General features: G+C 43.0%; 2 protein-coding genes across 3 annotated transcripts in view; one reads left to right on the top strand and one right to left on the bottom strand.

Annotated features, from left to right (window-relative positions):
- The window catches only part of RIOX2 (ribosomal oxygenase 2), a 66,241-nt gene extending 49,919 nt beyond the window's left edge, over positions 1-16,322 (top strand). The window contains exon 11 of the mRNA XM_090058912.1: positions 16,187-16,322. Within this exon, the coding sequence (XP_089915038.1) occupies positions 16,187-16,195 (9 nt within the window). The 3' untranslated portion in view covers positions 16,196-16,322. The remainder of the gene's footprint in view (positions 1-16,186) is intronic.
- CRYBG3 (crystallin beta-gamma domain containing 3) overlaps positions 1-19,653 on the bottom strand; it is a 143,208-nt gene that overhangs the window by 20,552 nt on the left and 103,003 nt on the right. Inside the window, exons 14-17 of one of the 2 annotated variants that reach the window (XM_090058875.1) lie at positions 18,248-18,374; positions 17,118-17,150; positions 9,903-10,012; positions 9,396-9,525 (exon numbers count right to left, since the gene is read on the bottom strand). In XM_090058875.1, the coding sequence (XP_089915001.1) occupies positions 9,396-9,525; positions 9,903-10,012; positions 17,118-17,150; positions 18,248-18,374 (400 nt within the window). Of the gene's footprint in view, positions 1-9,395; positions 9,526-9,902; positions 10,013-10,040; positions 16,282-17,117; positions 17,151-18,247; positions 18,375-19,653 lie in introns of those variants that run through there. The other variant, XM_090058876.1, reaches the window with a different exon arrangement.

Below are 19,653 nucleotides of genomic sequence, written 5' to 3'. Positions count from 1 at the left end.
ACCCAACTATCCATGAGAAGGAAAACGTTTCTCATTCATCTGAACACAGCTTTAAGTGAGCATTTAGTCTGAACCCTTCCACCCCCAGAAACTCCAAACTCCAAAAGAAAAAAAACATCAAGAGTCACAATGCCTTTATTTTGAAAGGTTCTCTCTTCTGACCTGCCCTCCACTTTTTTGGAAAAAGATGAGTCAGATCATGGAGGATGGGGCTGCTTTTTTTGTTGGTTAGTTTTAGACCTATTCTGACAGATACACTGCAGACAGTTGCTACTTGGGTTACTTCACCCAGCTTCACCTTTGACCTGCAACAATCTTACTCTCTCAATTCCACTCTTTACCTGCACAAAGACTGACAGGATGGCTGAACTCTGAGGGACTTTGTAGATGAGACTCAGAAAAGGAAAAAATTGCTCTTTCAAAACTGAGTGAGTTTTAGGAGTGAATGGCCACTTGAAAAGCCACTTCCCATGTAGTGTGGACCCTGATTACACACAACCATTGATCCTTCTGGATCATGGTATATGCATGAGATCACCAGGACCTTCAACACGTATGTCTAGTCAAGAGTAAGGAGGAGTGGAGGTTGCCCAGATCTTCTATCCCTCCTTTGGACAATTGAGACAGTAGCCAAAGGCCAGACCAAGTCCAGACATTCGGTGGCTTGATGGCTGTAATTACATGCACATCTAGGAACGAAACTGACATCTCCTGCGCAGCAAACCAGGGTTCTACCACTGACCCATAATAGTGGGCCGGACACCGCTGGACCCTTTTGAGTCATTGGTGGTGTAATGTACATACAATCAGTGAACAGAATTTTTATATTTCTGTCTGATAATGGAGATGGAGACCATGAAGCAAGAACCAGAAGTCAATGAGGAGTAAGGCAGCAGTGTAGTAGCAGCCTGGATTTTCTTCCTTCTTACATCAGATAAACAGTAAGATTGATGGAGATTGAGAAGAGATTGATGTCATATATCTTGACTTCAAAAAAGCTTTTGATCTGGTATCCCATGATCACCTCTTGCCCAAACTGGCCAGTTGTGGCCTTGGCTCCACCACGATCCGCTGGCTGGGAAATTGGCTTCGTGGTCGGACCCAGAGGGTTGTGATTGATGGCAGTCCCTCATCGTGGTGCCCTGTGACCAGTGGGGTCCCTCAAGGCTCTGTCCTGGGACCCATCCTGTTCAACATCTTCATTAACGATGTGGACATTGGAGTCAGGAGTGGACTGGCCAAGTTCGCCGATGACACCAAACTTTGGGGCAAAGCATCCACACCAGAAGATAGGTGGGTGATCCAGGCTGACCTGGACAAGCTCAGCAAATGGGCAGACGAGAACCTCATGGTGTTTAACACCGAAAAATGCAAGGTTCTCCACCTTGGGAGGAAAAACCTGCAGCATCCTTATAGGCTCGGCAGTGCTATGTTGGATAGCTCTACAGAAGAAAGAGACTTGGGAGTCATCATTGACCACAAGATGAACATGAGCCTGCGATGCGATGCTGCGGCTAGTAAAGCAACCAAAACGCTGGCTTGCATCCATAGATGCTTCTCAAGCAAATCCCGGGACGTCATTCTCCCCTTGTACTTGGCCTTGGTGAGGCCGCAGCTGGAGTACTGTGTCCAGTTTTGGGCTCCACAATTCAAAAAGGATGTGGAGAAGCTTGAGAGAGTCCAGAGGAGAGCCACGCGCATGATCAGAGGTCAGGAAAACAGATCTTACGAGGACAGGCTGAGAGCCATGGGACTCTTTAGCCTGGAAAAGCGCAGGCTCAGGGGTGATCTGATGGCCACCTATAAGTTTATCAGGGGTGACCACCAGGATCTGGGGGAACGTTTGTTCACCAGAGCGCCCCAAGGGATGACGAGGTCGAACGGTCACAAACTCCTGCAAGACCGTTTCAGGCTGGACATAAGGAAGAAATTCTTTACTGTCCGAGCCCCCAAGGTCTGGAACAGTCTGCCAGCGGAGGTGGTTCAAGCGCCTATATTGAACACCTTCAAGAGTAAATTGGATGCTTATCTTGCTGGGATCCTATGACCCCAGCTGACTTCCTGCCCTTTGGGCAGGGGGCTGGACTCAATGATCTCCCGAGGTCCCTTCCAGCCCTGATGTCTATGAAATCTATGAAATTATGGGATGGGGGGAGAGGAAATTCATTTGGTAAGGGGAAGGCTTAACAATTTCTTAGGCAGGTCAATGGGCAGAGAATACACCAGGGAAATCCCAAAGCTTCCCAGATGCTAGAGAAAAGCTAAGTTTGGGGAGAGAACATGTTGGAGGAGAAGACCTCAGTTGGGTTGGCTTCAGATGGTTCTGGCTGTTTATATAAAACACCAAATCCCTTGAGAATTCTGCAAATTGAGAAAACTTGCCCCGAGTAAAATCATAGGTATATGATTCCCCAGCACAGCTCAGGGCAGATCCAGCTTCCTTCTACAGTTGGCTTAGGAATTTAAAAAAATGGCAGCTCTGCTTATACCAGCACCTTTTGTGAAAATCCTGTCAGCTACAAGAAAGAAGCACTGAAGAATTCTTTTAAAGTGATGTTTATATCTCAAAGGAATTGCCTTGCTTAAATAAACCGATACCAAAAAAGTGTAATTTATTAGACTGCCATTTAGCAGAACACAGGGAAATCTATACAACACATGCCATGCTCTAGTAATCAAAGCAGGTTATGTTTACAAAATTTCAGGAAGTATCTTTAAGGAACTATTAAATATGGTATTCTTTACTTAACAGGTGTGGATGTTCTGATATTAATACATTACCTACTTTTGTGTCAAACTCCATCTCTCTTTTCACAGTGGCTTTTCAACTGCTGGAGTAAGTTAAGCACTAACTTAAATTTATGCAGAGCAAAGATTTAATTTCCCAGCTCATTAAATCCTGCCCACAAACCCTCTGACCTTCATTTAACAGAGATGAACCATAATCTATGAATTTAGGACAGACTTTTAATTTAGAAAACAAAGGCAAATCAGACCAAAATTCATCTCGCTACACTAAGACCAAAACAATGCAAATTTCCTTCAAACTACTTCTGTTTCCAATTTTCCTTTGATGTTCTCGCTCCATTTAAAAGAATCCCAACATAGGAAACCTCCCTCACATCAGAAATTCAAGTTCCTTCATGCAATAACTGCAAAACCAGTCCACAATACTAGTACAAAGAATAGTAAATAACCTCTGCAATCTCTTAAATAGATTTTCAGAATTAAAAATTCAAATCAAAGAGGAATGGAAGGGTTCCCATCCACTTCAGTGGGTTTGGACTGGGCCTAAATTGCTATCCCTAGTATGAATTGTGGCAAGACTTTCCTTTGTGTTTGCAATGAATTATGTTCTATAAATGGAATATCTCAGAGACTAATGGGAGATTAAATATTTGAAGTATATTATCCCTGGAAAAGCTTCTTACTGACTCTTGGCCTTTATAACTTACTTGATGGCATTTCCCTCACTGAAGTTTCTCGCAGTTGTCTGGTTTAAGAGTTATTTCCTTAAGTGTGGGAAGGTTGTATGGTTTAGTGAACTTAATACAGGTCTGGAAGACAGAAACTCCTAAGATCTCAGCTTCAAAGTGTCAAATGACTCATTGCGTGGCCTCAGACAAATCAACTAACTTTTTTACCTGATACAGCCACCTCCCTCGAAGGAATGTTGGGAGGATTAGTGAGTGTTTGTACTTAACTCTGAAAATACAAAGCAGTGTAAAAATATAGGAATTACTATCCTGGCTCAGATCCAAGGTCACCTAGTTCAGTGCCCTGTTTCAGTCAGTGGTTAGTACCAGATGCCTGAGGAAGGCGTAAGGAGCCTGCAGTAGGCAGCTGTCAGATATTTTCCCTCCCAAGCAGGATAAGAGCCGAGAGCCTGTTTTAAAGTCCTAACACACAAGCTTTCATTTCCCTTCCAAAGTGTTCTCATTCATTAGAAAAAACTCTGTATCCTCTTAAAATCCATGCAACATGTGGAACAAGTGGACAGATGGAGAAATATATTATAGATAATATTACTTACTAGTTCCATAAAACCAGATGCCTGATGAAAAATAAAGTGCAACTAACATCACATTCTACCTCCATTTTCAAGATATATCCTTTAGGCATCTTCACCCCACAAAGTTAGAAGCAATACTTATCTATAGCACTCAACAAAACTGAACAGTCACAACTGCTTTGGGGAACATGCTTGTTTTTACCCAGCCCATCACACTTGAAAATGCATGTGGTACACCACTCCTTTTTTTAAATTCCTGGCACTATACAAGGTGAGCTGATACTGCAGGATGTCTATGGCTAGACCAGCTAACAGAGTTTAGACTACAGGACTCTAATTCCTGATTCAGGCACTGGGGATGAAATGAAGGCAAATGTGTTGGGTTTTGCTTCTTTGTATAATAGGTATAAGCACCTCCATCAACACATTTTATATTAATAAACATTTATTAAGGTCTTTGAGTTTCTTGGTTGAGAGGGTAAAGTGAAAAATTGTTTTATTAGTTTGAATGCTCTATTACCATCACACAGAGACTGACAGGTAGGGGCAGTCACAGCTTTTGCAGTGCCTCTCCTTTGAGGAAAATTACATCACCTTGCTGGAGCAACATACTTGTATGAAATTCTTCTTCACCACAAAATGGGGTATTAAAAAAGCCAAGTGGACTCATGGCTGTTGGAAGCAGTGCTTTGTGGAACAGCTCTCAGCATCACAGATTATATCTAAGGCAAAAATCCACATGAGCTCCTGGCAGTTGCTAAGCTCTTTCCTGTTCCTAGGATGCTCTTGGAGCACTTTTGTTATCAAGCACAGATAAACTAATGCCTAGCTGCACAAGCTTAACCTCTTGTTCATCTTTAGCTCTTCCTGGAAATTCCCAGGAGGCCTGAGTGCTTGAATTAGTTTGAGGGAAGTTGAATGGGAAAGTAATTAAATCCTTAAAAAATGTTCTCTTTGAAGGGGCAGAGGGAGGGCTGTGTGCGCTCAGGGAGCACACACCAGAGAGGGACAGGGGTCCTGTAACCACCTTTCCTTTTCTCTCTTGTTCTTTGAGGGTACTAGGAAAAAGGCAAGCAATGGAGAGCAAGATTAGTCTCTCCGTTCATTATAGGTTAGTTCAAAACTACTTAAGGAATGATATTAGCTGCCAGACAACATACTTCCTCAACCAATCCAAGTATGAACATACATGCTCTGAGATTAGAGTATTGCTGCAAGTTTTTAGGACTGTGCCAGCAAGTGTGTTTTGGGGATACCACTCCAGTGATACTGCAGTTTGAGAGTCATGTCAGGAGTCCTGTTCCCTTTGCCTGCAGAATTCACCATGGAAGCAACATGCTTGGGCCAACACAAACACACAGACACACCCTGCATTTTCCATAGGGATCTACAATAAAATCTGCTCTGATTGTTCCCAGCGAAACTGCAGAGGGAACTTTGTTCCTCAAGATGTGCTCATTTCAATGAAGCTAGTGTGTAAAAAGAAATAGATACCCTAACTCGGCCACATCAGCCTCAGTTCCATGAGACTTGTAGTTTAAAAGATCTTTGCCAGATTTGCATCAAGAAAACCAGCAGGCAAAAAAACTTGTTTTCAAGCTTCCAAAACATGCTAAATACTGATTTTCTCACATACAACACCCCTCCAAATATAATATGCACTTTGGTTCTGAAAGTCAGAATGAAGAATTTTTTTTCAGAATTATGGCTGCACAACACAGAGACAAAGCCTAATCTTCAGCTGATCTACCCTCCCTGTTCTGCATAAGTAAAGCTGAATCCCTAGCTGCTGCTGAAAATTGCCCTTCATGGGTGGATCTATGATTCTGAAAAGAGCTGAAGGGTTTGAGCTAAACAGTCTGAGAAAGAGAGATGAGGAGCAGCTAGCAAACCCTAAAGGGCCCTAAGGCAAGTTAGTTTGATTATTGGAACATAAAGACCATTAAGAGAGAGAATACTTAGCACTGAAGTAACAGGTACAAGCCAGCTCGAGTGCAGGAAAGTGCCATACAAACTTCCTACAAACAGCCACCTATTCAAACACTCCTCCTGTTCCAATGCTGTGCCTTGCAAGTTGAGAGCCACAAAATGTTTCTGAGCAAAAAGAGAATAATGATGTGTATAATTATGGGGATATATATGCTTGTTGACTCTTCTCTGGTCTAGCATAATATGAAGACACCCATGTGACTCCTGACTATCCTGTCAAAGTTCCTGCCAGGCAGGTACAGAACTTGCCATTAAAAGGAAAGACCTGGCACTTCCTAACACTTCTAGGTGTTTTCTTAAGAGGTTAATCAAAATTAAGTTGTCTAGTGTGATAAAATAGGTTCCTCTGGTCTCACCCAAAGCTGGGAGTGATACTGTCTGCAATAAAGGATTAAGCACAGATCTCTAAGGAATACAGGGTAACCCTTGAATCTTCCCAGGAAAGTAGAACCTTGTGTGTCTGTTTACTGAAAAAACTTCATCCATTTGATTCTTCTGGTGGGGTTTGTGGCTCCTCAGCTAGCTGTGAGACCCTTCATACTATAAAAGCTTAAACCATGAATCAAATCCAGAGGATCCATGGTCACTTGGAGAGTTGTCTTTTCCCTTAGCTGGTAGCATTTTTCCTTCCTTGCTGTGACAGGAATGGTGGCTCAGGCTGGTTGCAGCATTTCAGCAGGGGCAGGTAACACTTTATTAATCAGAAAAGCAATTCAAAGTTGGGCCTAATATCTTTATGTCAAACAAGTTATGACTGAAGTCTCTGTTTCTGTTTACAAGCAGATCTTGGAATGTGTTCAGATCTGGTATGGTATCAATGCTAGGGTTACTGCTTTCATACAAACAAGAAGCCCTAAGGAGGGAGGCAAGGTCAGATGGTGGTGTTTCACCAGTTTCACGTTGGCAGTTCCTGACAGTCTTCCCTGCGTGGTCTGGGCATGCATGTAACTGGAGAGTGGCATTCTTCTTGAAATGCGCCAGGGATGGGCTGCTAAAGAAGATTCCTGGTAACCTGTGTAAGGTCAAAGCAACATGGTGTCTAGATAAAGACGCTGGCCAGTCCCAGTACAGTTATGGCAAGGCTCTCTGGCCAGATCCAGACATGCAAGCATGCATGGTTTGTGGCATTGCAAACCCCTTTGCAGTACCACCAACTGCAAACTTTGCAAGTTAAACCCATGTACTGTGCTGCTAATTTGCAGCACTGGGGCAAAATTTGCTACTGGGCTGAGGCATCCTGTGCCCCAGCCAGCTCCCCCTGCAGCACAGGAAACAATGGGACAATGTATCCTGCTGCAAAGTGCATGGGTAGGGACATTCACTGTGCCACTACTATTTGTGCTGCTGCAAATGCAGGCCCCTGCTAGTGTGGACACGGCCTCTAAGTACAAACCCTGGGTATTTCCATGGTATATGGGTGATGGGTTCCAAAGTATACGGTGGTCTTTGTACTGGTAATTATATTAGTACCAGGGTTGTTTCCAATTATGTTTGAATTCTTTTAGTGACATATTTGCTGGTACTGCAAGTGACTCTACTGAGTAGACTTTAGATGGTTAGTAATTGTCTTTGGAGCTGGTATCAAACGAGTAGGCAGCTCCTTATTGCTAGCCCTGGATTTAGTCTGGGGTTTAACAAACCTTTCCTGCAAACTTTCTGTGGCCTTTCTCTCAGTGATGCCATTGAGCTGTGCTGGGAATCTCTTGCTTTATGCTTTTTTCTCTTCCAGTGCTAGTAGTTTTCGTGGTGGCATTGCCAACTTCTCTACTTGTTCTGTTTAAGGTTCTGGTCTTGACACTGCATTTTGGCTGGCAGACAATCTGCAGACAATTTTTTTTGATATGTGTCTGAAGAAATGAATAACTTCAGGTCTGAAGAAACTAACAACTTCAACGAATCTTAAGATGAAGACTGGTGACTGGTAAACACCTGAAGAAAACAACTAACATACCAAAGTGCCTGTCAGATGTGACTCATACCTAAACAGGAAAAGCATCTGTTATGCTTACTCATTAACAGCCTGTTGCAAGGAGGAGAAGGCTTGCAGCCTGAAGGGCTGCTATGAAGCAAGAACAGTTAGTAGTCCTGTTTTGGAGTGTCTGTATTGTTGGGAGGTAGCAGAACCTGTATGGAGGGGTCTGTACAGGGACTGCAGACAGAAGCGCAGCTCCCTGCAGTAACTCAGAACACTCTCCAGGAAGCCTTCTCACTTACAGTGATCCCCTGGAACAAGCAGTTCACTGTTGGTTCCAGGGGAGAAAAGACTTTAGCTGCTGGCTGCAGCCTGCAGCTGGCTTCCCCCAGCAACGGCCCCTCCCCTCTGTGAGGCTGCAAAAATTGCAAAATAGGAGGGAGGAAAGGAAGCAGAGGGAGCTCCTTCTAGAGGTTCCCCAGTCCGTGCTGGAGGTGTTAGTGGGCGAATTGGAGCCCTCCCCCCCAACCTTGGAGGAGCTCTAATACACCCACCTCACCCTCCAGCAAGGACTGAAACTCCCACCCTGACCGAATTCCCTCCACTCCCTTTCCCCACTCCCACTGTGAAAAGAGTGATAGACTGGCAGGCAGCACAGACAGAAGTTATAAAAGATGCTCTGTTTTGAAACATCTTAATTTGACCCCCTCGTGTAATGATGGGTCAGATTTTTATCTGATTGGCCTTTCCTGAAGCTGTATTCAGCCATACACTTGTGTTTGGTCATGGCTGTAGACCACTTTCTGTGGCTAGATTGAGTCAAAATGGTCACCTCTGTATGTTCCCAGGGAGAACAAGTTCAAATGGACTGAATTTGTGTAACTTCCTACCAATGTGCTAGGAAGATTTCTGAGATAGAGGGCTAAATTTGTTACTTAGTAGATTGTGTCTTGCTGCCATAAATAGCGAAAGGAGAGTGTGGGAAAGCTCTGGCCACTATGCCTTTTACGTCCTCTTATGGGAGCACACAGGGCAGTTGCATACTTCTGGTGACACGACGTGCACATGTCCCATGTGTTTAAGATCATAATGGGATCTGCACTCTCACCTACTACGCTATGCTATAATATAAATGTAAACCCACACACTTTATTATTAGTGCCACATTATTTGAAGAAGCGAACCTTATACTTTTGCAAAACATATTTCCCCCCAAATTACTGATAGCAAATAATATACTAAACTTGAGCTGTTCTAAAAGAACATTAAAAAAGCAAATGAGAATCCAGCAAATACAAAGCATAATCAAGCTATCAGAGTATCGGCACGTGTGGTCTGGCCTGCTCTAATATTGCAAATCCACAAGCCAAGAAATCAATCTTTTTATTTCCCCTGTGAATCAGTCCCTGTTTCAAGACAGCTACTTGCTGCAGACAACTGGGTAGGGAATGAATTTTATAATATTTTCAATAAGGCTCTTACATATTCAACAGGCCTGAGGGACTTGATTGTAGCAGCAGTTGGGCAGCCACAGGAAGTGAGGTCAGTGTAGAGGCCTTCTTCCAGCACGCAGCAATTATCAGTGGTTTCCCCTTGGTAACACAGGAGCCAGCTGAAGGAATAAATGTAACAGCATTTGACCGCTTCAGCCAATTGTTAATATTTTTCAAGGTTTATACTTTGTAGAAGAATTACAAATCGAACAGTTTTTTTTTAAAAAGGTGCTAATAAAATTAAGCAAAGCCTAAGACTGGCTGAGCAGCCAAAGCAGAAAAACATGGTATAAAAATATCAATGACTGCACCAAAGAGTTAATGGACTGCAATTAACTTTACTGAATGGCTGATAAGCTTGCAACACAGTGGGTATAAGACAAGAAAGCAAGATGTAAAAGTGACAGATGCATCTGGCTGCTTGAAATGTAGTGCCGATTAAAAAAAAAAAAGTACTACTACTTAAAAGTGGTGGTGACTAAGACAACACACTTACCATCCCCGAAGAACCTTAAAAGAACATGGCATGAATGATGTAAAATCAGAAACTTCTGCTGTGAAATCTATACATGCTCCTTGGAAATGTGCACAACTGAAAGCTTTGAGCTACAAGAACAAACAAAACAAAACAAAACCAAACAATGACTGTAAAGCAAATGTACTCATTTTTATTACTGTAAGTAGAGGCAACAGAAGTAACAGGGAAATCTCAGTTCAAGTTACAGAAATACTACAAATCCAATGGACTCTCCAGAAAACAAGTATCTTAAATTTATTTGGGACTTTTTCTCAAGAAAGAACCCAAAGTGTTTTATGAATTATGGGCCAGGTTGCAATCCTCCCACCAGTGGCAATGCGAAGGAGGTGCACATGCACCTCCTGAGAGCACCAGTGCGTGCCCTGACGGCCGCGCTCACTGCTTAGGTGATAGGTAGGTAGGAATGCTGGTGCCCCCCCGCAAGTGCCTGCTGATTGCTAAGCTCGCTGCTGCCACTTTCGGTGGTTGTGGCCACTTCTGGGAGTAGCTGCAGTGATTGGCCAGTGCTTCCTCCCAAAAGCAGCTGCAGTGAGCACAGCGATTGGCTGTGGTGATTTGCCGTTGTGGGATCACCCAGGGGAACCTCCTCTCCTCCAGACCACAGGATTGTTGGTGGGACTGGTCACAGGGGGAGCACATGTCCCCCCAAAGAAGGCAGCACAAGTCGCCTGTGCCTCCCACTGATGTCAGTGGCAGCAGTAACACATGTACATTCAGCTGAAACAAGACTATTGCTACAGAAAGGACAACCATAGTTTCATAGTTGGTAGGGTCGGAAGGGCAGATCATCAAGTCCAACCCCCTGCCATGGCAGGAAAAAGTACTGGGGTCAAATGACCCCAGCAAGGTGTTTGTCTAGCCTCCTCTTAAAGACCCCCAGGGTAGGAGCCAGCACCACTTCGCTTGGAAGTTGGTTCCAGATCCTAGCTGCCCTGACAATGAAGTAGCGCCTCCTGATGTCTAGTCTGAATCTACCCTCTGCCAGCTTGTGACTGTTATTTCTAGTCACTCCTGGTAGTGCTCGGGAGAACAGGGATTCCCCCAGTGCCTGCTGGTTGGTCCCCTCTGACTAGTTTGTAGTAGGCCACTAGATCCCCCCTCAGCCTTCTCTTGTGGAGGCTGAACAGGTTCAGGTCCCATAGCCTCTCCTCGTAGGGCCTGTCCTGCTGCCCCCTGATCATGCAAGTGGCCCTCCTCTGGACCCTCTCCTTGTTGTCCACATCCCCCTTGAAGTGCGGCGCCCAGAACTGGACGCAGTACTCCAGCTGCGGCTGGACCAGTGCCACATGGAGGGGGAGGATCACCTCCGTCAATCTGATTGAGATGCATCTGTGGATGCATGACAAGGTGCGGTTGGCCTTCCTGACCGTGTCCCCACACTATCAGCCCATGTTCATTTTGGCATCAATGATGACTCCAAGTTCCTTTTCTGCCTCTGCACTGATGGGAAAGGAGTTCCCCAGCCTGTAGGTATGCTGCTGGTTCTTCCTCCCCAGGTGCATCACTTTGCACGTGTCGGTGTTGAATCCTATCCTATTCTCGTCTGCCCACCCCTGTAACTTGTGTAGGTCCAATTGCAGCCTATTCCTCCCGTCTATCGTGCCCACATTCCCCACATCTTAGTGTCATCAGCAAATTTGAACAGGGTGCTTTTTACCCCCTCATCCAAGTCACTGATGAACATGTTGAACAGTGCAGGCCTGAGGACTGAGCCCTGGGGGACCCCACTATACACATCCCTCCAGACTGAAAATGACCCATCCGCCACCACTCTCTGTGTGTGGCCCTCCAGCCAGTTGGCGACCCATTTGACTGTGTAGGTGTTGACACCACAGTCCCCCAGTTTCTTAATGAGAATGGGGTGAGAGACAGTGGCGAAGGCCTTCCTAAAGTCCAGGAAGACTACGTCCACTGCTACTCCTGCATCTAAGGATTTTGTGACCTGGTCATAGAAGGCCACCAGGTTGGTCTGACAGGACCTGCCTCTAATGAACCCATGTTGGTTGCCCCTAAGCATAATCTCCCCCGCTGGCCCCTGGTGGACATGTGCCAGGATATTTCTCTCAAAAAGCTTACCCAGGATTGAGGTAAGACTAACTGGCCTATAGTTTCCTGGGTCGTCCTTTCTCCCTTTTTTGAAGCTGGGAACAACGTTGGCCCTCTTCCAGTCCTCTGGCACCACACCAGAGTACCATGAGTGCTCGTAAAGCCGTGCCAGGGGTCCCGCAATGACCTCAGCTAATTCCCTCAGCACTCTGGGGTGAAGATCGTCTGGACCAGCTGATTAAAATATGTCCAGTCCCTCCAGAAGTTCCCTGACTAGATCCTCACTGACCCTTGGCCTGGGTGCACCTCCCCTGGGACCTGAGGGGGTCCCAGTGCAGGGGCTGATCCAGTCCCTGCTCAGGAAAATGGAGGCAAAGAAGCTGTTAAATAGGTTAGCTCTATTGTCTGATATGACAACCAGATTTTCTAGCATATCTTGCAGGGGCCCCATGTTATCCGGTACCTTCTTTTTGCCCCCTATGTATTTAAAAAAGGACTTCTTGTTGTCCTTGATCCAGGTCACTAGTCCCAGTTCCATCTCCACCTTGGTCTTCCTGACCGCCCCCCTGCAGCCCTGAGCAACTGAGGTATAGTCCTCCCTGGTGATGGCCCTTCCCTTTCATTGGGTGTACGCCTCCCTTTTAGCTAGGAGACATTCCCAGATGCTTTTGGTGAGCCATGGGGGTTTTTGCGCCTTCCTGCCCCCTTTGATCCATGTTGGGATTACCTCCCTTTGGGCTTGAAGGATCGTCTCCTTAAGGAGCGACCACTCTTCTTGGACACCCGACTACCCTTGGGACTTCAGTGCCTCCCTGACTATTCTCCTTAGCTCATTGAAGTCTGCTGTCCTGAAGTCTAGGGCTGCTGCCTTACTGCAGGCCTTTGCCACCTTGCACTGGATGGTAAATTCCAACAGGCGATGACCGCTGTCGCCCAGGTGGTCGAGCACCCACAGCCCCCTCACCAGGTCATTGCCCATGGCCAGCACCAGGTCCAACAGGGTGTCTCCCCTGGTGGGGCTGTACACCTCCTGGGTTAGATGGAGGTCCTGCATTTCGGCTAGGAACCTATGTGAGCGGTCAGACCTGGTTGACTGCTCTTCCCAGCAGATGTCTGGAAAGTTCAGGTCACCCATGATGACCATGGCCTTTGACCTAACTACCTCCGTGAGCTGATTTAAGAATTCCCAGTCTAGCTATTCCCCTTAGTTGGGTGGTCTGTAGTAGACCCCCACCGTTAAGTCCCTTTCCCCTCGACTGCCTTGCATTCTAACCCAGAGCACTTCAGTGTGCCCCTGCTCTGACTCTGTGCTACTTGATGAGGATGTGCATTCCTCCTTCATGTAGAGCACCACACCCCCACCTTTCCTCCCTGTCCTGTCCCTCCTTTACAGCCTATAGCCCTTGATATTCACCGCCCGGTCATGTGTTGGGTCCCACCATGTTTCTGTGAGCCTCATTATATCTGGGTTGGTGTTAGCTAGCAGGAGGGTAAGTTCCTTCTGCTTGTTTCCCATACTACGAGTGTTTGTTTAGAGGCATTTGAGACTGAAAGATTTTGCCCTCACTGAGCTACAGCTAGATCTTTGGTAGAGCTCAGTAGAAGAAAGGGAAAGGAAGTATTCATCAAAACATACCAGGCCAGAAAGTGCCATGAGATTTTCTGTGACTATACCAGACTGACAGAATTTAAAAGCTAGGAAGTGAAATTCTGGGAGGACTAGATGTGGCATGAACTCATGAAGTCCAACCCAATACCTTTTGACATATAGAAGTTCTTAGCAAAGCATGCTGCAGTGACATAGAATTATAATCTGGCAGCAAATTGGGTGTATGATACCGCCCACTAAAAATCAAGGAATGCTGCATTAAAAAAAAGTTTGAACAAAGGGTTGAATAGGACACAGACCATAATGATGAAGAGCCTGAGAATTGTATCATGTGCTACCAAAGCAAATTTTCCCTTAAAGACAGAGAGGCAAAGAGAAAGATAAGTGTACCAATTTAACATAATGTTTCAGATTCTGTAGCATACAAGGGAAACACTAATACTGTTGCCAAGGCTACCCTCTCCTTCATGCCTCAACTTGGTTAATTTTCTGACAAAGAAAAGAAATCCAATCTGCTTTGCCAACACAGGATGTGTCCAGGTGAGCCCACATGTGCCTTTTTCCGCATCTCAAAGCAGTTTGAAATGTAGGAACAAAAAAAACGTTCCCTGTGCTGCATACTTGCAGCATGGGGCCCCAAGTGGCACAACTTGCTCCACGCCAAAGTGCATGTCTGGGCATGTGTGTGGGGGCAAAAATCCCTGGCTCAAATTCGTGCTGCTCCTGTTTGAGATGCTGCAAGTGTATGTGCCCGCATATGTGGATGTGCCCATAGAGTGAAAAAGCCAAACACAAGCATTAGAAAAGGATATTATGGAAAATCTGAGTTTCTGTTTTTAAAAGAAACTAATATATTTTCTGTCAGAAAGAACGAGAAGAGCTTAATTTTCCCTTAAATTACAACTGTAATTGGGGAAAACAAGCCAGCTACCTGTGATGAAAACACTGAGGCTGATATTCTTATAAATGTAAAGGCATTACTGAGCCATAAAACTGATATTTAGGCTATAATTTGCCTTTTATTTATCCATAGATTTCAAAGCATTTAAAACAGGGAAGGCAAATATTTTCTCCATTTTATCAATGCATAAATTGAAGCACAAAGAAAAATATGCTTGCCCAAACCCATACAGTAAGTCAGTGACAAAGTTAAGAAAAGAACTTGTGTCCAATAGCCCCCTGAGAGTCATTTTCTCCACCCTGCCATGCATGCTCTGTATTGTGACATCTTTGAAAAGATAATGGCAGTGACGATCATATATTTTAAATAATATACTCAGGAAAAAGCTGTTTTTTCCCCTAAGAAAAGAAGTAGGAGAGATGTCATGGTCTTCACTTCAGAAAAATTATAAAAGTATTAACAGTGCATCTGTACAGTCTGTCCACAGCTACAACAGTCTAGAAAATAACATATACTAAATCTGATGAAGCAGAGTACAAACAAGAAACAACAAAACCAAACCTCTTTTAACTCCAGCTGGGTTAAAGACTCTCTAACTCTGGTGCCACTTTTTGAAGATCCAAATTAAGCAACTGCTGCAAACATGAATACTGGTACTATTTTTTCTGGCAGATATGAGTAAAGTTACTGATATTTTTGTCTCAAATACTGCCTTTGATTTACTCTCAGTTGTTAAGTGATCTTAGAAAGTTTTTCACAACCCCTTTGTCATCATGAAGTATGTTATTCTTAAAGAAATAACATCTAACAATAGGAATGCAGCAGTCACTTGCACTCTTCCTTCCTTAGCTTTACAATGATGTCTTGCAAATTATGACCTAAACCTGATCAAATTAACCCTTCAAATTAACACACGCAGGATCTTTCTGTGGGAAAAAGCAATGTAACAAACAACACTGTACATAGTTCAAGTTATAACATAAAGGATTTCCTTGTGTTCTGACAAAAACAAGAGGTGGAACAGGCACTCATTACTGTTGATGTGTGTACCTCCAATGGCTAGAGTGGAACCCCAAAATACAAATATTTGTAATTATCTGTTTGAATCTTAGGGGTGTGCAAGATTATCTGAGACTATCATGAGAACATCCTCTGAGATGGTCTGAAAACTCGAGTGGAGAATGAGAGGGAAAAAAACCTGAACTGTCTGGGACCTCTGGAGAAAGTGTGGATCAATATTTATTCTATTCAGAGTAACTGATTTATTCTGAAACAGTTTATCCAGCCCTTTGTGAAAGTATCTGCAAGTCTTCAGACCTGGCTGCAAACTGTTGCATGAACAGAGCTGGCAGGAAATTGGAATTTAAGATTAAAATAATATACCCATTATGTCTTTAAGACTGGAAATGTTTCCTGCAAGCCTGAGTTAATCATCAAATTTTAGAAGCTGAATGTAAAGTAAAGAAAGGGTCTGGTCAAGCTATCTTCAGTAATGCAATTCGTACATCTCCCATGTGCCTGCATACAACACAAATCTATACTATAAGCAAAAGAGATTGAAAATTATATTCAAATGACAGAATTGTTAAGTTAAATGAAGCTAGATCATTCTATTTTGAGGGCTCTTTAAAAAAAAAAAAACACTTTTGCTTTACATGAGGTTTTCTAAATTTTTCTCTATTAAAGGTGTGTTGAAGAGCGAGAGAAAATTCCGCTGGATCACTTCTCATATCAGCACTGGATCCCAGGTCCCCATGAAAGAAGAGGGAAAAGAAGTCAAACTGAAAATAAAGGATTGAGATGAGGCCTGCTAGAAGAAAACACTGTAGCAGGCAAGTCTTGTATTCGATGAGCACATATACACAGAACAGTTTCTATATTTAGGAATTCTGGATACACGCGTTATTGTGGATGTAACATTGCCTTACAAACCCAATGAAACTGGAACTAATCTGTTCTGTACAGCCTGAACACTCTGCAGTGAACCTTCCTAACAAACAAGTTCTGTCACTTGATTTCACAAGTCTTGTTTTAGTTTATGAGAATGTACAACACTGCTTTCCATCACTTGCATGTGCTCAGTCAAGATCAGTAAAGGAAGCTCAGGGTTGGCTGGGAATGGTGGCTCTAGCTAAGGAGCAGTTGTTATTCCATCCCATAGGAAAGAGACTTACAAAACGGAGACTTGCCAAAGTACAAAGTTTTAAAAAAATAACAGCGTGTAGGAAAAGAGATGGCAGAAAGATAATAAATACATAAATAAAGTCGAGGTTTCATAATTCTGTACTTTACATATGGACAAAGGGAGGAAGGAAGGTTAGGAAAATAAATGACAGCCAAGATCTAAAGTGATCCCAAACCACTTGATCTTCTGGCACATTTAAGTCAGGGGAAAAAAAAAAAAAGTATGCTCTGAAACAACACAATGAATAAAATCTTTGGCAAACTTAGCCTCCAAGCACATAAAGGCTTCCTCATGAAAGATACCACAGTACAGTAGGAAAATAGTACTGAAGCCATTATTTGAGGCAACAAAGGTGGAAAATTCAATATAAACTGTGTTTACTTTTAAATGCAGTTCAGTACTAGAAATGGTGTTATTAAATGGCGAACATACCAAATGTGGAGGCTCATTCTTTCCAAGTGGTTCCTGCAGCAGAAAAATAACATAAATAATTAAATTATAATTATTTTCTTAACAGGTAGTAAAATCCTTGAAATAACACTTTTCTAATTTATGAATCGTGAAGCCAGTGTCTACTGGACTGCATCTTACTGAATGCCCCTGGGCTCCCAGAAGCCTCCCTTGTTTACACATAAAACTTGTATTAATACAACTAACTGCTTAGAAACTAATTTTAAAAAGCAAGTGGGCTCCTGTTGTGTGGACTCTTTTAATGCGTTTCAGAGCACTTAGTTCCTTAGCCAGAGAATTTGAGGAAACAGAGGGAAGGACCTAAACTCTCACAATGCAATGCAGTCCAACGACATAAGATTAAACATGTTTTGTTTCCTTTCTAGTTTTTTGTGCTGTAGATGCTGTGTGACTTATGACCTGGAGAATAGTGCTATTTCTTTTATACCAGGGTTTTAAGAGACCCAAAGTTAATCTTTTTGGGCAAGTTGACTTTTTTTTTCTAGACTGAATACTTAAATTTTAAAACAGGAAATAGAGAGGGAGAAAATGTATTACAGCTCAGTTATAGCAGGTCATAATAATACAGAAAAGCTTTTTGTATTTATGCATTTTTAAACACTTTACCAATAAAGCAAAAGGTATATGTTTTTGTATTTTAGGTAAATTTCATGGAGTTTCCATGGCAATTTTTTTGGGGGGGGAGGGGAGGGGTTGTTGAGAGAAAATTTGGTTTTAAAAACCAGCAGAAGTTTCACAGAACGATGGGAAAGTGGGGCTGGCAAGGACCTCTGGAGATCATCTAGTAATCAAACCCCCTGCCTGAGGCAGGATCATCCATATCCATACCATTCCATACAAATCCTTTTCTAGCCTATTACTAAAACTACCCAATCAACCCTGTCATATAACTAGAAAGCATTGCATTTTAACCCACCATCATTTTCCATAATGAGATTATTTGTGTTCCATTGTTTTTTCTAATTTTGCTTCATTTGAATAGACAAGTTAGTTTCGGCCAGTTGCCTGCATCAGAAAATGATTGCATCTCCGGAGTTACAAGTGGCTAATTTGTTTCAGACTTCTCTTTCTGATGAATAATGAAAACTCACCAATTTAATTGGACGTATTGACAAAATGGTTTTACTGGATCCTCCCCAATCAAAGAAGCATTTATATTTTCCTTTTTCCAGTACATACTGCTCTCCACAAAAATACTTCTGCTGGTATGCAACCCACCTGGAGAGCGACAGACAAAAAAACCTGATACATGCATTTTTCAATAAAGTTCTAAGAAAATATTAACTGCGAGATGATATTGAAGAGAAAGCTTTTCAAAAATGTTAAAATGCTTCATCTGTTCCTGCAATGAGAAATTAAACAGTTGGCAAAATACATGTTTTGTGGTAAGAGGCATGATTCACACAAATAGAACATGCCTGTTGTTATGACAGATCTTCATAACAACCTCTGATTTCTTACACTCTTATTCCTCCCAGATAATTTCTCAGCATCCGTCGTATGATGTACTGGTTGGAAGTGATGAGGATGTGTATTTACCTAATGGATAGTTGCTTAGCTCCTTGATCCCTCCACCTTTACCTGCTTATCCACCTCCTAAACAGGGTTTCCCACCCGTTCTTCCTATCAGATTATAGAAAAATGGCATAGAAAGAAAATGGGAAATAAGCAAGGAAGCCTTGACAGGAAAAGGTAAGACAGACTCTTGTAAAGTTTGGTATTTCAGCCCCACTTCTCCCCTGGCCTTTTGTTTGCAAATCTAAGTGTTCAGAAAATATTTATAGTGGACCCTTGATAAGAACTTGACACAAAGAGAATGTGCCCACATTACTGATGATATCCACATTTACAGAAACCAGCTCATTCTTGATTACCGTTTTTAAAGACATTTATTTTATTTCTGCATGTGTTTGCATTTTCTGCATTGATAGAGAACTGGTGATACAGCCCTGTAGATGAGAAATCAGAGAATAAACAGGAAAGGGAGGAAACCCTTCAAAGAGAAATAAATGAGTATCAAGCTATCAAAAAGTGGCTGTAATCATACCCATGGTTGATGAACCCCAGAAGGAGCTGCCCCTGCTTGAGAAGAACTTGCTGCAACTTGTGATTCAAGGAAGTGGAAGAAATGTAAGAGGAAATGAGAAGAGCCTCAGATTATGATGGGTAGGGTGAGGGGCATTTTGAAAAAGCTCTGATGAAAAACAGAGCAAAAGGATAATTCCAAAGAATCCTTTACAAAAATCTAGAAATTAACCAGGAGTTCAAACTATACTATTCTGTTCAGGTTTGCTTGCTGCCCTCATCAATGGAGTGCTTCTGCACCTTCCAGAAGAACATTAAGCACCATAGATAGCATATGCTGTATGCGTATTTTTGTTTCTCTTTCTCTGTACCAAGAGGGAATTGAGACTTTAGAAAAAATATTAATTTATTAAAAGCTTGCTATTGTGTACACTTATCAACACCATATGAAGAAATGTGTGCTTCCTCGGTG

This window comes from Crocodylus siamensis, chromosome 1, assembly GCF_052110815.1.
Source record: "Crocodylus siamensis isolate JL-2025a chromosome 1, ASM5211081v1, whole genome shotgun sequence".
In the NCBI taxonomy this organism is placed as follows: Eukaryota; Metazoa; Chordata; order Crocodylia; family Crocodylidae; genus Crocodylus; species Crocodylus siamensis.
This window is presented reverse-complemented; position numbering and strand designations above follow the sequence as displayed.